Source organism: Rhinoraja longicauda, chromosome 15 (genome assembly GCF_053455715.1).
Source record: "Rhinoraja longicauda isolate Sanriku21f chromosome 15, sRhiLon1.1, whole genome shotgun sequence".
NCBI classification, from domain to species: domain Eukaryota; kingdom Metazoa; phylum Chordata; class Chondrichthyes; order Rajiformes; family Arhynchobatidae; genus Rhinoraja; species Rhinoraja longicauda.
This window is the reverse complement of record NC_135967.1, coordinates 8,114,279-8,129,931: the sequence shown is the minus strand read 5'-3', so window position 1 is coordinate 8,129,931 and position 15,653 is coordinate 8,114,279. Positions and strand designations below refer to the sequence as shown.

Here is a 15,653-nt window from a genome sequence, read left to right as displayed (position 1 = left end):
GCATTGGGCTGTGAAGAGGGCTTTAATCTTCACAGGTACCTCTCCCATCACTCTCCTCACCCACCACACACCCACCCAGATGCTTCTGGATGGAAGGATCAAGGAAGGGACTGTCAGCAGCGCCCGCATCGCGCGCTGGACCCTCCTCCTTTCACAGATGGATCTGAAGGTTGAAGGTCTGTGCGAGCCCAAGCCCGCGGCCAATTTGGTATATCCCGGAACGGCCCATCGGTGTTCCGTGGAGGGGGTTTGGGACGTCGACATAGGTTTACGGGCTGGGATCCATCCCACAGGCCGGGAGATCTATGTGGACGGCTCCAGCACGGTGTCAGCTGGCGAACGACTCACGGGGTGTGGAGTTTATGACCCCGAGGCAGGCATTGCCTTGGCGATTAAGCTCCCCAGCACCATGAGCGCTGCAGGCCGAGCTGTCCGCAGTGGCGTACGTCGTTACCCACCCAGAGATGTTCCCAACCCCGTACACGATCTGCTCGGACAGCATGTTCACATGCAACTCGTGTACCGAGTACCTGGCCATCTGGTCCCGTCGCGGATACACTTCCTCAGACGGAAGGCCTTTAACAGTTAAGCCCCTGCTAGAGCAGATCTTGGCCGCAGTAGGGGAGAAAGGGGAGGTCTTCATTCACAAGGTGAAGGCCCATTCCGCCACAGAGCCCCAGGGGGAGGGCAACCAGCAGGCGGACGCCCTGGCTAAGGAGGGCGCCCGCAGTGGCATTTTCTGGGACCCCTATGGGCCCAGGCAGATAGCAGCGATCCAGGGTAGGGAGGGAAACATCGGGACCCCAAAGGTCACATTGCCTCTGGACCTGAGGACCGTCCAAGCTCAGGATCCTGCTTTAAAAGCCGTCCTCAGAGCGGTTAGTGAGGGCGAGCAGGTAGAGGGTCTCTACAGTAAGGCGGCCCTCTCCGTAAAAGAAGGCATGCTCTTCCATGCCGAACAGTGGGTTGTGCCACAGCAGCACAGGAGGGAGTTCCTCCAGCTGGCACACGAGGGTCCAGGGGCAGGGCACTCCGGACCGGAGGTTACGTGGCAGCGTGTAGAGCAGGCGGGATGGTGGCCGGGGCTTAGGGACGATGTCCGTGAGTTCTGCGCCAGCTGCCTCGTCTGTGCTGCCAGTAACCCAGACCCCCAGAAAAGGAAAGCGCCCATGGGACACGTCAGGAGGGTGGAGGGACCATGGCAGTCGATCCAGATCGACTACATCGGGCCCTTGCCCACCACCCAAGGAGGCTATAAGTACTGCCTCGTCCTGATAGACGTGTTCTCTAAGTGGGTGGAGGCTTTCCCCTGTAAGACAGCTACGGCACTGGGTACTGCCAAGATCCTGGTCCGGGAGGTGTTTTCGCGGTGGGGGGCTCCCTCGTTTTGTGGAGTCCGACCAAGGGAGTCATTTCACCGGATGGTTTGTTTCTTGCCCACACTGCGATATTAACCAGAGTGCCTCTATTTTGCCAGTGACATATGATTGTTTCTTGGGTTTGCTTCTTCTTAGAATTAGCCTTTTGCATAGGACTGAGTCTAAAATCCTGGATTGTTTCAAATTAATTTTCCTCTGGCCCATGGTTTTGTGTTTAGAATTTACATACTCTAGCTGCCTGACGAATTTCACACGTCCAAACAGTATTTCATTTTCCAAGCCCACAGTTACCTCAAGTTACTCTCTCAACGTCAAAGTTCCAGTACGACGCTCAGGCTTTCCTTAGTAGAACATATTACAACACAGCAGCAAGCCATTCAGCCCTTCAGATCCATGTCAGCATCCAGCAGAGCAAATCTCATTGGCCCTATTCATGCCCTCTACTTTCTGTAGTTCAGACAATTTATTCTCTCCCACATTCCCATCAACCCCCCTGTGATTCTCTTTGCCACCTACCTACTTGCAGTAGCCAGGTAATCTACTAATTCTTCGCCTTTCTATTCCTGCAGAGCCTTGCCATCCTTCGAGTTAGGTAGAGAAACAAGGAACTGCAGATGCTGGTTTGCAATAAAAGACACAAAGTGCTGGAGTAGCTCAATGAGTTAGGTAGCATCTCTGGAGAACATGGATAGGTGACATTTAGGGTCAGGACTGAAATGTCACCGATCCATGTTCTCCACTGAGCCGCTGAGTTACTCCAGCACTTTGTGTCTTTCTTCCAGTCAGGTAGTTCATACTGTCATAGATTGCAAATTGTCAAATGTTGTTGGACTTCAGCAGAATCTCCAGACCTTCAACCAGTTCCAGACCTTCAACTTAGTTCCCTGACCTCATATGATCATCACTTCTTTCACCACTATCCACCCAGTCTCCATAGCTCTTTGATGACTCTCTCTGTATGTTCTGTATCCCAGTCACAGGAATGCCTTTGCCCTACTTTCTTGGTCATCCACCTGTGTTATGGTACCTTGCTGATCAACTCCAGCAGCCTGCACATCCAAACCCTGTAGGTAGAAATAAAATTCTGGACTAATTCAGCATCTCTGGAGAGAAGGAATGGGTGATGTTTCGGGTCGAGACTCTTCTTCAGACTGAGAGTCAGGGGAGTGGGAAACTGGAGATATGGAAGGGCACAAAGAGAATGTAAGGTGTGAAAATGACATCAAAGCGGACGATGATCAAGGAAATGTGGGCGTTGCTTTTCAACGTCCTATAAAAGGAAAGAATGAGGCAAGCTTTGAGACTGAGAGAGTGGAGATGTGCAGGATAAAGTAGAGACTCGGAGGAAGTTAAACATGGAAAAGCAGAGGATCAGAAGCAAGAAATGACACTGATATCAGTGGTGTGCGGAACAAAATGGCAAATAACGAGAAAAATAAAAACTAGAGCCTAAACAGAATAATTAACAAAGTTATGAGTAGGAAGGAACTGCAGATGCTGGTTTACACCAAACATCAATGGTCAAAGGTTTCAATGGTCAATAGTTTCCATGGTCAATGGTTTCAATGGTCAATAGTTTCAACGGTTTCAATGGTCAATGGTTTCAATGGTCAATAGTTTCAATGGTCAACAGTTTCAATGGTTTCAATGGTCAATGGTTTCAACGGTTTCAATGGTCAACGGTTTCAATGGTCAATGGTTTCAATGGTCAACGGTTTCAATGGTCAATGGTTTCAATGGTCAATGGTTTCAATGGTCAATGGTTCCTTTATTGTCACATGTACCAGGTACAGTGAAATACATTTTTTTGCAAACAGCTCAGCAAGATTATCCCCATACATAAACACAATTGCCCCAGTTAGTGTAGTATGCACAGAGCAGCCCACCGAGTCCATATGCACGAGTAACTCAGCAGGATAGGTGGCATCTCTGGAGAGAAGGAATGGATGATGTTTTGGGTCAAGACCCTTCATCAGACTTCATCTGTCTGAGACCCTTCTTCAGACTCAATTAACAAAGTTAGATAGTCACAAGGAGATAATGATGAAATATCTTTCCACCGCAGTTGTTCATTACTTGTGTTTACAAAAAAAAATAAAAAAATATGAAACAGTAGATTCCTTGACTGACTATAAGCAGAACTGCATGTGTTTTGTGACATGTTTAAAAAAAAAATCTAACAAATGTTGTTGAAATGGTTGTCTGACAGGATCTGAGTAAAAGGCAAAGCATTCATAGAGTCATAGAGTCCTACAGCACAGAAAGAGGCCCTTCGGCCCATCGGGTCCGTGCCGCCCGTTACCAAACACAGTCTAATTTTAATCCCATTTTCCCGCATTTGGACCGTAGCCCTGAATGTTGTAGCGACTCACGGGGTGTGGAGTTTATGACCCCGAGGCAGGCATTGCCTTGGCGATTAAGCTCCCCAGCACCATGAGCGCTGCAGGCCGAGCTGTCCGCAGTGGCGTACGTCGTTACCCACCCAGAGATGTTCCCAACCCCGTACACGATCTGCTCGGACAGCATGTTCACATGCAACTCGTGTACCGAGTACCTGGCCATCTGGTCCCGTCGCGGATACACTTCCTCAGACGGAAGGCCTTTAACAGTTAAGCCCCTGCTAGAGCAGATCTTGGCCGCAGTAGGGGAGAAAGGGGAGGTCTTCATTCACAAGGTGAAGGCCCATTCCGCCACAGAGCCCCAGGGGGAGGGCAACCAGCAGGCGGACGCCCTGGCTAAGGAGGGCGCCCGCAGTGGCATTTTCTGGGACCCCTATGGGCCCAGGCAGATAGCAGCGATCCAGGGTAGGGAGGGAAACATCGGGACCCCAAAGGTCACATTGCCTCTGGACCTGAGGACCGTCCAAGCTCAGGATCCTGCTTTAAAAGCCGTCCTCAGAGCGGTTAGTGAGGGCGAGCAGGTAGAGGGTCTCTACAGTAAGGCGGCCCTCTCCGTAAAAGAAGGCATGCTCTTCCATGCCGAACAGTGGGTTGTGCCACAGCAGCACAGGAGGGAGTTCCTCCAGCTGGCACACGAGGGTCCAGGGGCAGGGCACTCCGGACCGGAGGTTACGTGGCAGCGTGTAGAGCAGGCGGGATGGTGGCCGGGGCTTAGGGACGATGTCCGTGAGTTCTGCGCCAGCTGCCTCGTCTGTGCTGCCAGTAACCCAGACCCCCAGAAAAGGAAAGCGCCCATGGGACACGTCAGGAGGGTGGAGGGACCATGGCAGTCGATCCAGATCGACTACATCGGGCCCTTGCCCACCACCCAAGGAGGCTATAAGTACTGCCTCGTCCTGATAGACGTGTTCTCTAAGTGGGTGGAGGCTTTCCCCTGTAAGACAGCTACGGCACTGGGTACTGCCAAGATCCTGGTCCGGGAGGTGTTTTCGCGGTGGGGGGCTCCCTCGTTTTGTGGAGTCCGACCAAGGGAGTCATTTCACCGGATGGTTTGTTTCTTGCCCACACTGCGATATTAACCAGAGTGCCTCTATTTTGCCAGTGACATATGATTGTTTCTTGGGTTTGCTTCTTCTTAGAATTAGCCTTTTGCATAGGACTGAGTCTAAAATCCTGGATTGTTTCAAATTAATTTTCCTCTGGCCCATGGTTTTGTGTTTAGAATTTACATACTCTAGCTGCCTGACGAATTTCACACGTCCAAACAGTATTTCATTTTCCAAGCCCACAGTTACCTCAAGTTACTCTCTCAACGTCAAAGTTCCAGTACGACGCTCAGGCTTTCCTTAGTAGAACATATTACAACACAGCAGCAAGCCATTCAGCCCTTCAGATCCATGTCAGCATCCAGCAGAGCAAATCTCATTGGCCCTATTCATGCCCTCTACTTTCTGTAGTTCAGACAATTTATTCTCTCCCACATTCCCATCAACCCCCCTGTGATTCTCTTTGCCACCTACCTACTTGCAGTAGCCAGGTAATCTACTAATTCTTCGCCTTTCTATTCCTGCAGAGCCTTGCCATCCTTCGAGTTAGGTAGAGAAACAAGGAACTGCAGATGCTGGTTTGCAATAAAAGACACAAAGTGCTGGAGTAGCTCAATGAGTTAGGTAGCATCTCTGGAGAACATGGATAGGTGACATTTAGGGTCAGGACTGAAATGTCACCGATCCATGTTCTCCACTGAGCCGCTGAGTTACTCCAGCACTTTGTGTCTTTCTTCCAGTCAGGTAGTTCATACTGTCATAGATTGCAAATTGTCAAATGTTGTTGGACTTCAGCAGAATCTCCAGACCTTCAACCAGTTCCAGACCTTCAACTTAGTTCCCTGACCTCATATGATCATCACTTCTTTCACCACTATCCACCCAGTCTCCATAGCTCTTTGATGACTCTCTCTGTATGTTCTGTATCCCAGTCACAGGAATGCCTTTGCCCTACTTTCTTGGTCATCCACCTGTGTTATGGTACCTTGCTGATCAACTCCAGCAGCCTGCACATCCAAACCCTGTAGGTAGAAATAAAATTCTGGACTAATTCAGCATCTCTGGAGAGAAGGAATGGGTGATGTTTCGGGTCGAGACTCTTCTTCAGACTGAGAGTCAGGGGAGTGGGAAACTGGAGATATGGAAGGGCACAAAGAGAATGTAAGGTGTGAAAATGACATCAAAGCGGACGATGATCAAGGAAATGTGGGCGTTGCTTTTCAACGTCCTATAAAAGGAAAGAATGAGGCAAGCTTTGAGACTGAGAGAGTGGAGATGTGCAGGATAAAGTAGAGACTCGGAGGAAGTTAAACATGGAAAAGCAGAGGATCAGAAGCAAGAAATGACACTGATATCAGTGGTGTGCGGAACAAAATGGCAAATAACGAGAAAAATAAAAACTAGAGCCTAAACAGAATAATTAACAAAGTTATGAGTAGGAAGGAACTGCAGATGCTGGTTTACACCAAACATCAATGGTCAAAGGTTTCAATGGTCAATAGTTTCCATGGTCAATGGTTTCAATGGTCAATAGTTTCAACGGTTTCAATGGTCAATGGTTTCAATGGTCAATAGTTTCAATGGTCAACAGTTTCAATGGTTTCAATGGTCAATGGTTTCAACGGTTTCAATGGTCAACGGTTTCAATGGTCAATGGTTTCAATGGTCAACGGTTTCAATGGTCAATGGTTTCAATGGTCAATGGTTTCAATGGTCAATGGTTCCTTTATTGTCACATGTACCAGGTACAGTGAAATACATTTTTTTGCAAACAGCTCAGCAAGATTATCCCCATACATAAACACAATTGCCCCAGTTAGTGTAGTATGCACAGAGCAGCCCACCGAGTCCATATGCACGAGTAACTCAGCAGGATAGGTGGCATCTCTGGAGAGAAGGAATGGATGATGTTTTGGGTCAAGACCCTTCATCAGACTTCATCTGTCTGAGACCCTTCTTCAGACTCAATTAACAAAGTTAGATAGTCACAAGGAGATAATGATGAAATATCTTTCCACCGCAGTTGTTCATTACTTGTGTTTACAAAAAAAAAAAAAAAAATATGAAACAGTAGATTCCTTGACTGACTATAAGCAGAACTGCATGTGTTTTGTGACATGTTTAAAAAAAAAATCTAACAAATGTTGTTGAAATGGTTGTCTGACAGGATCTGAGTAAAAGGCAAAGCATTCATAGAGTCATAGAGTCCTACAGCACAGAAAGAGGCCCTTCGGCCCATCGGGTCCGTGCCGCCCGTTACCAAACACAGTCTAATTTTAATCCCATTTTCCCGCATTTGGACCGTAGCCCTGAATGTTGTAGCATTTCAAGTGCCCATCCAAATGCCTCTTAAACGTTATGAGTGTTCCCGCCTCCACCACCACCCCAGGCAGTGAGTTCCAGACTCCAACCACCCTCTGGGTGAAAAGGTTCTTTCTCACATCCCCCCGAAACCTCCCTCCCCTTACCCTGTATCTATGTCCCCTCGTGGAAGAAGTTCCCCGCCATCTACCTTATCTATGCCCCTCATGATCTTGTACACCTCGATCATGTCCCCTCTCAGCCTTATCATATCATCATATCATATATATACAGCCGGAAACAGGCCCTTTCGGCCCACCAAGTACGTGCCGCCCAGTGATCCCCGCACATTAACACTATCCTACACCCACTAGGGACAATTTTTACATTTACCCAGCCAATTAACCTACATACCTGTACGTCTTTGGAGTGTGGGAGGAAACCGAAGATCTCGGAGAAAACCCACGCAGGTCACGGGGAGAACGTACAAACTCCTTACAGTGCAGCACCCGTAGTCAGGATCGAACCTGAGTCTCCGGCGCTGCATTCGCTGTAAAGCAGCAACTCTACCGCTGCGCTACCGTGCCGCCTTCTCTGCTCCAGGGAAAACAACCCCAGTCTGCTCAGTCTCTCCTCATAGCCGAGGCCCTTCATCCCTGGCAGCATCCTGGTGAATCTCCTCTGCACCCTCTCCAAAGCTATCACATCCTTTCTATAATGTGGTGACCAGAACTGTACACAATACTCCAGCTGTGGCCTCACCAGTGTTCTGTACAATTCCATCATTACCCCCTACTTTTCTATTCGATGCCCCGGCTAATGAAGGCCAGTAACCCATATGCCTTTTTGACCACCCTGTCCTGCTGCCTTCAAGCACTTGTGTACCTGTACTCCAAGGTCCCTCTGTACCCCTGTCTTCCCTAGAGTCCTTCCATTCATGGTGTACTCCCTCTCCAAGTTATTCCTGCCAAAGTGCATCACCTCGCACCTTTCAGGATTAAATTCCATCTGCCACTGCTCCGCCCATCTGACCATCTCATCTATATCTTCCTGCAGCTTGCAGATCCCTTCCTCGCTATTCACCACCCCCCCTAACTTTGTGTCATCTGCAAACTTGCTGATCATGCCCTGTACGTTGACATCCAGATCATTAATGTAGATTACAAACAGTAAGGGACCCAACACCGATCCCTGCGGCACCCCACTGGACACCGGCCTCCAGTCACAGAAGCAACCTTCTACCATCACCCTCTGCCTTCTGTCACTAAGCCAGTTTTTTATCCATTTTGCCAAGGTGCCCTGGATCCCATGGGCTCTTACCTTCTTGACTAGTCTCCTGTGTGGGACCTTGTCAAAAGCCTTACTGAAATCCATGTATACCACATCCACTGCACTACCCCCATCTACCTCCTTGGTCACCCCTTCAAAAAATTAATCAAGTTAGTCAGACACGACCTTCCATTAACAAAGCCATGTTGACTATCCTTAATTAACCCTCGATCCTCCAAGTGAAGACTGATTCTATCCCTCAGAATCTTTCCTGTAGTTCCCAGGTTTATCCCTACTGCCCTTTTTAAATAATGGCACCACATTAGCTATCCTCCAGTCCTCCGGTACATCCCCTGTTGCAAGAGAGGCTCTGAAAATTTGTGCCAGAGCCCCCGCAATCTCCTCCCTTGCCTCTCTCAGCATCCTGGGATACATCTCGTCAGGGCCCGGAGACTTATCCACTTTTAAGCCTGCCAGAGCCTCCAGCACCGACTCCCTGTCAATAGCAATATGCTCAAGAACATCACAACCCTCCTGCTCCATTTCTAAGTCCGCATCGCCCTCCTCCCTCTTAAAAACAGAAGCAAAAAATTCATTTAAAACATCTCCTACATCCTCTGGCTCCACACACAGCTTTCCACTATGGTCCCTGATGGGCCCCACTCTTTCCCTCGTTATCCTCTTACCCTTGATATACTTATAGAACACTTTGGGATTTTCTTTTATTTTGCCCGCTAGTGCTATCTCATGGCCTCTTTTTGCTCTCCTAATTTCTTTTTTAAGAACCGCCCTACACCTTCTGTATTCCTCTAATGGTGCCTGTGCCTTAAGTTCTTTATGCCTTCCAAAAGCCCCCCTTTTTTTCCGAATCAATCCTACTATATCGCTCGACATCCAAGGTTCTTTGGACTTGTTTGTCCCACCCTTAAACTTTAGGGGAACATGCTTCCTCTGTACTTTTCCAATTATTCCTTTGAATGACTCCCACTGTTCTGATGCGGTCCTCCCCACGAGAAGCTGATCCCAGTCCACCATGGCCAACTTCTGCCTTATCAGATTAAAATCGGCCTTGCCCTAATTTAGAAATTTTCCCTCTGGTCCCTCTTTATCCTTTTCCATTACCACCTTAAATATCACTGAATTGTGATCACTGTCACCAAAGTGCTCTGCTACTGACACTTCAGCCACCTGTCCGGCCTCATTTCCCAAGATTAAGTCCAATACCGCCCCCTCCCTTGTTGGACTTTCAACATATTGGCTCAAAAAGCCCTCCTGGATGACCCTTAGGAACTCTGCACCCTCTGGGACCTTGACACTTTGGCTATCCCAATCAATATTCGGGAAGTTGAAATCCCCTACTATTACTACCCCGTTGTTTTCACACCCCCCCGAGATTTGCCTACAAATATGTTCTTCTATTTCCCTCTGACTGTTTGAGGGTCTGTAGTATACACCCAGTAAGGTGCATGCCCCTTTTCTATTTCTCAATTCCACCCAAATAGCCTCATTTGAGGAACATGCTAATATGTCATCCCTTCTTACAGCAGAAATAGATTCTTTGATTAATACTGCAACACCCCCTCCCCTTTTTTCCTGCTCTCTGTCTCTCCTGAAGATTCTATATCCTGGAATATTGAGCTGCCAGTCCTGCCCTTCCTTCAACCATGTTTCCGTAATGGCAACAATGTCGTACTCCCATGTGTTCAGTAACACCTTCAATTCATTCCTCTTGCTTCCAATACTCCTTGCATTAAAATAAATGCCGTTCAGACTTGCCCTACCCCATTGTGCTGGGGCATTCTTGTTCTGCCTCCCAATCTGACCAGTTTTTTCCTCTATATTTTCCTTCTCCTCACCCCCTATACTAGCTCCATGCTGTATCCCAACCCCCTGCCTAATTAGTTTAAACCCTCCCCAACAGTGCTAGCAAACCTCCCCGCCAGGACATTCATGGGATAACATTTCTATGGGCCCTCTCCTGATGTTCTGCCATCACTGACAAGAAGCTCTGTAGGAACCGTGTAAGCAGCTGTTTCTGCTGAAGGCATGAGGGGAAATTGAGGGGCCCCCGAAGGAACTTATTTCTCCATGTTTTAAATCGCAGATGTCAGTCTTTAGGTTTTAATTTTTAAAAGAGCAGGTTAACAAATATTTCTGTTTTGGTTATTTCCTCAAAAGCAGATGGGTCAGAAATTGTGTTGTCCCTGGAAACATGCCAGAATGGTGCAGGGTGACAGACGGTCACCAGGTTGGCCTGGCGCCAATGCGCATGGTCTTCATGCACACGCTTCATGCATGACCAATCGCATTGCTTATCCCTTAGCGTGAGTTAAGCATGGGATAATGTCGTGAACCGCTGCGCACTTGCTGAAACCGATGTCATGCCTGCACCTCTTAAAGGGGAGGTGATTACTAAATCCAACCACTGTTGGAAGTCACTGTGGACCCTGGGAGCCACTGCACAGAAGAATGGCAGCCCTGGCAAGGCAGCGTGCGCCCCGCCTCATGGATGCAGACCTCGACGTCTTAGTGGAAGAGGTGGAAAATCGGAGGAAGATCCTATACACTAGGGGACCCGGGAAGCCCTTCCGGACAGAGATGAAGTACCAGTGGGAGGAAGTGGTCAGAAAAGTCATTGCTCAGAGCCATGCCCCAAGGACCTGGTCCCAATGCTGCAAAAAGTTTAATGACCTCACACGTGTGGTCAAGTACAGTGCAGACAGCAACAAATCCCTTACGAGCCATCAAATGCACTGCTACAGTTCCATACTCACCACTACCCAACATCCACACACACACCTCTCATCTCACACTCACCTAACCATTCAACTATGGCAGCCATTTCATGCAAGCGCATTGAAGCCCACTCATTAATACTCTTCCCTCTCTCTTGCAGGGGAAGATTGCGCGCAACTGCCAGCAGCGGAAGCAGTCTGGAGAAGCCCCTGGCTGTGCCCAGAGGCTCAGGCAGTTGGAAGAGAGAGTGCTGGCGATTATGCGCTCAGATGCCCCACATCCAATGGCCACCGATGGACTGGAGATCATTAATAATGATGGTATGCTCACATCCGATTCTTCCCCCCGCGCCTCAACTCCATCTCCCTCCGTTTACCATCCGATCTCACACAAATGGTTTGGATGGTATCCCCTCGCCTGTCCCATTCCCTGACCATGACTGTACTCTTGAGCCTTTCTCATTTCAGACACACAGGACATGCCGCCTGCCTTCGCCCAAGCTGCTGAGTTGCAGGAGTCAGAGGAGGAAGAGGAGGATGCATCATCACTGCATTTGTCACTCCCATCCACCAGCTCAGATCCTGGCATCTCGCGGACTCTGGAGGACAGTTTAGAGGCGAGATCTACACGTCGTGAATCACCAGGCACGTGTGGACAGCAGCCATGGCGGGGGGGGATGCGATGCTCGGCACAGGCATGGTGGGCCCAAGGGCCTGTTTTGGTGTGTGTGACTCAATACTCCGAATCTATCCAAGAAAATAAAGTTGAGGCCTCTTTGGAGAATTTAAGCAGTTTGTCCCTGAGTGATCAGAACAGGGGGTCTCATGTTGGAGACCTCAATGCACACGTCTCTAACCTCCTGGTGCCACCATGTAGTTGCATTCTCCAGAACTCCTGCACTGATGTGACAAGCCAAGGATAGAGGGGATAATCCTTGACCCCCAAGAACCATGATTTCTATGAAATATGGCTGGGCTTTATGGTAGGGGCAGCATGGTGGCACAGCGGTAGAGTTGCTGCCTTACAGCGCCAGACACCTGGGTTCGATCTGGACTGTGGCAGCTGTCTGTACAGAGTTGTACGTTCTCCCCGTGGGTTTTTATCCAGGTGCTCTGGTTTCCTCCCACACTTCAAAGACGTAAAGGTTTGTAGGTTAATTGGCTTTGGTAAAAATTGTAAATCGTCCTTAGTGTGTAGGATGATGAAAGTATACGGGGATCGCTGGTCGATGTGGACTCGGTGGGACTGCTTTCACGGCATATTAAACTAAACCAAAAGATGGAATGTATGAGGATGGGATTTCCTGATAAATGGCATTGACTATCAGTATTTTCTTTTGATGGTCACATACCAGCTGGACATTCACACTGTGATAACCTTGCAATTCATGATGAGCACCAGGTACATGCATGGAATCCTAGTGCCATATATGAACCGTTTATCATTCTCTGAACCTTGAGGCAGCTCATAATTCTGACAAATCCAGATTCCGGAGATGCCTACATTCCGGAGATGTGAATCTGTGGAATTCTCTGCCTCAGAAGGCAGTGGAGTCCAATTCTCTGAATGCATTCACGAGAGAGCTAGATAGAGCTCTTAAGGATAGCGGAGTCAGGGGGTATGGGGAGAAGGCAGGAACGGGGTACTGATTGAGAATGATCTGCCATGATCACATTGAATGGCGGTGCTGGCTCGAAGGGCCAAATGGCCTCCTCCTGCACCTATTGTCTATTGTCTATTGACCCTGTGCCACCTGTACCTGAAGTCTTTAGGCCTTTGGAAAAAAACCTGACAATTTGATCCTGTAAAAGTGATGGATAATTCATGTAACGAGCACAGATGCAGGATGTACAGTGCATTCAGAAAGTATTCAGACCCCTTCAATTTTTCCACATTTTGCTATGTTACAGCCTTATTTTAAAATGGATTAAATTCATTTTTTTAATCATCAATCTATACACAATACCCCACAATAAAAAAGCAAAAACAGGTGTTTAGAAATTTTTGCAAAGTAATTAAAAAGAAATAACTGAAATTTCACATTTGCATAAGTATTCAGACCCTTTGCTATGACACTCAAAATTGAGCTTATGTTCATCCTGTTTCCATTGATTATCCTTGATATGTTTCTACAACTTGATTGCAGTCTATCAGTGGTAAATTAAAATGATTGAACATGATTTGGAAAGGCACACACCTGCCTATATAAGGTCCCACAGTTGACAGTGCATGTCAGAGCAAAAAGCTGGCCGCCCGGCCAAACTGAGCAATCGGGGGAGAAGGGCCTTGGTCAGGGGGTGACCAAGAACCCGATGGTCACTCTGACAGAGCTCCAGAGTTCCTCTGTGAAGATGGGAGAACTTTCCAGAAGGACAACTATATCTGCAGCACTCCACCAATCAGGCCTTTATGGTAGAGTGGCCAGACGGAAGCCACTCCTCTGTAAAAGGCACATGACAGCCCGCTTGGAGTTTGCCAAAAGGCACTTTAAGGACTTTCAGACCATGAGAAACAAGATTCTCTGGTCTGATGAAACCAAGATTGAATTCTTGGCCTGAATGCCAAGCATCACGTCTGGAGGAAACCAGGCACTGCTCATCACCTGGGCAATACCATACCTACGGTGAAGCATGGTGGTGGCAGCATCATGCTGTGGGGATAATTATCAGCGGCAGGAACTGGGAGACTAATCAGGATCGAAGGAAAGATGAACAAAGCAAAGTACAGAGAGATCCTTGGTGAAAAACTGCTCCGGAGCGTTCTGGACCTCAGACTGGGGCGGAGGTTAACTTTCTAACAGAACAACGATCCTAAGCACACAGCCAAGGCAATGCAGGAGTAGCTTCGTGACAAGTCTGTGAATGTCCTTGAGTGGCCCAGCCAGAGCCTGGACTTGAACCCGATCGAACATCTCTGGAGGGACCTGAAAATAGCTGTGCATCGAGCGAGGCTCCCCATCCAACCTGACAGAGCTTGAGAGGATCTGCAGAGAAGAATGGGAGAAATTACCCAAATACAGGTGTGCCAAGCTTGTAGCGTCATATCCAAGAAGACTTGAGGCTGTAATCGCTGCCAAAGGTGCCCCAACAAAGTACTGAGTAAAATGTGGAAAAAGTGAAGGGTTCTGAATACTTTCTGAATGCACTGTATCCCGACTGCTAAAGAGCTTCATCCATGTGCGTGGTCCACACTGAATACTACTGACCTTCCCCAGGGAGACAATTGGACACTACATGTGGATTGATATAACTAACATGTGCATGCTCAGGGTGCTCCATCTCTTCGTGCACCATGCACTTGGAAGTTTGCAATTAAAGTTCCCTATATGTGCAAGTGATTAGGATAACCTTTTCTGCACAGAATCACACTGCTTTAAGGAGTACGTGAGATGTATGTGAGAAATTGGCAGCTCAATGTTGTGAGTCTCTTTCCCAATGTTTAGGGACTGCCGGGAGGTTTAAGTGCAGTGGCAGTGATTTACAGTCAGGGAAATAGGAGGTAAAGCTAATTGCTGTGTAACACTGAAACGCTTTAAACCCCATTATTTGCCATGGTCTTGCAGGGCCTCACTGATCCCACAACCATCCACAATTTTCATGCACTCCGTCCAGTTGCTCCAAACCTCTTTCAAAGAATTGCTGGCTCAGTTGTACTTTCTCCGTCCCCTCAGTTCTGCCAGAATCCGGCAATTGCAGTAAATGTCATTTATCAAACGTTGCCCAACCTCAGCATATCTACTCTTTACCAAACTACTTGTGATGATCCCTTCTCTCTATTACACCATGAGCTACTTATGCTGCATGTCCCTCAGTCTGTTTCTTCTCAGGCTAAGAACTCGCCCAGATGCTGAGGTTTTTTTTTGCATCCATAGAATATCCCTCACAGCCCCTTAGCTTCACTTAATCACACTGTCACCAAACCCAAACAAATGGACAGCCCTGAGAGAAGACAGAAACACTGGAAACACGCAGGCAAGAGAGGAGACAGAGTGTTTAGAAAAAAAAAGAAAATGGGAAAAAGTAGTAAGAACTACACCAGGTAATAACAGTAGTGCTCTGTGGAGGTCGAAGCCAAAAGTAAAAATGGAGCTGTGATTAAATAAACTGGCAGCCAAAGGCAGAGTGAAACAACTGTTCAAATTGGAAAGCAGCAGTTGATAGTTACAGAAATCTGGAGAACTATTTAAGTGCCAAAGAGGATGAAATGTACATTACAATTAATTTTGCATAACATTATTTCATTTATAGGTTCTCTCACTTACCATCAGTGCCAAAGGATAATCGGTTATTAATTATCTAACAAGCATTCTTTAACTGTTTTCTTCAGCACGATCTGCACATTTTGCACCACAGTTAATTGGGGTAAAACGTCCATGGTATATTTCTGATCTCTTGTCAAAAATTTGGTTGAAGATATGAGAGAAACCATGGTGAGGGTGAGGTTAGGAGATCCTGCAGAAATTTAATGCTACCATTTTTTGATAAATGGAAAATGAATTATGACTTAAAATGGTAGAAATTTGT

The 15,653-nt window shown here is 47.6% G+C and overlaps 1 protein-coding gene across 4 annotated transcripts in view; it reads left to right on the top strand.

Moving 5' to 3' along the window:
* The window catches only part of zbtb33 (zinc finger and BTB domain containing 33), a 55,289-nt gene that overhangs the window by 34,811 nt on the left and 4,825 nt on the right, over positions 1-15,653 (top strand). For all 4 annotated transcript variants that reach the window (XM_078412152.1, XM_078412154.1, XM_078412156.1 and 1 more), the window contains exons 3-4: positions 11,291-11,450; positions 11,598-11,774. In XM_078412152.1, coding sequence (XP_078268278.1) covers positions 11,390-11,450; positions 11,598-11,774 — 238 coding nt within the window. In that variant the 5' untranslated portion in view covers positions 11,291-11,389. The remainder of the gene's footprint in view (positions 1-11,290; positions 11,451-11,597; positions 11,775-15,653) is intronic.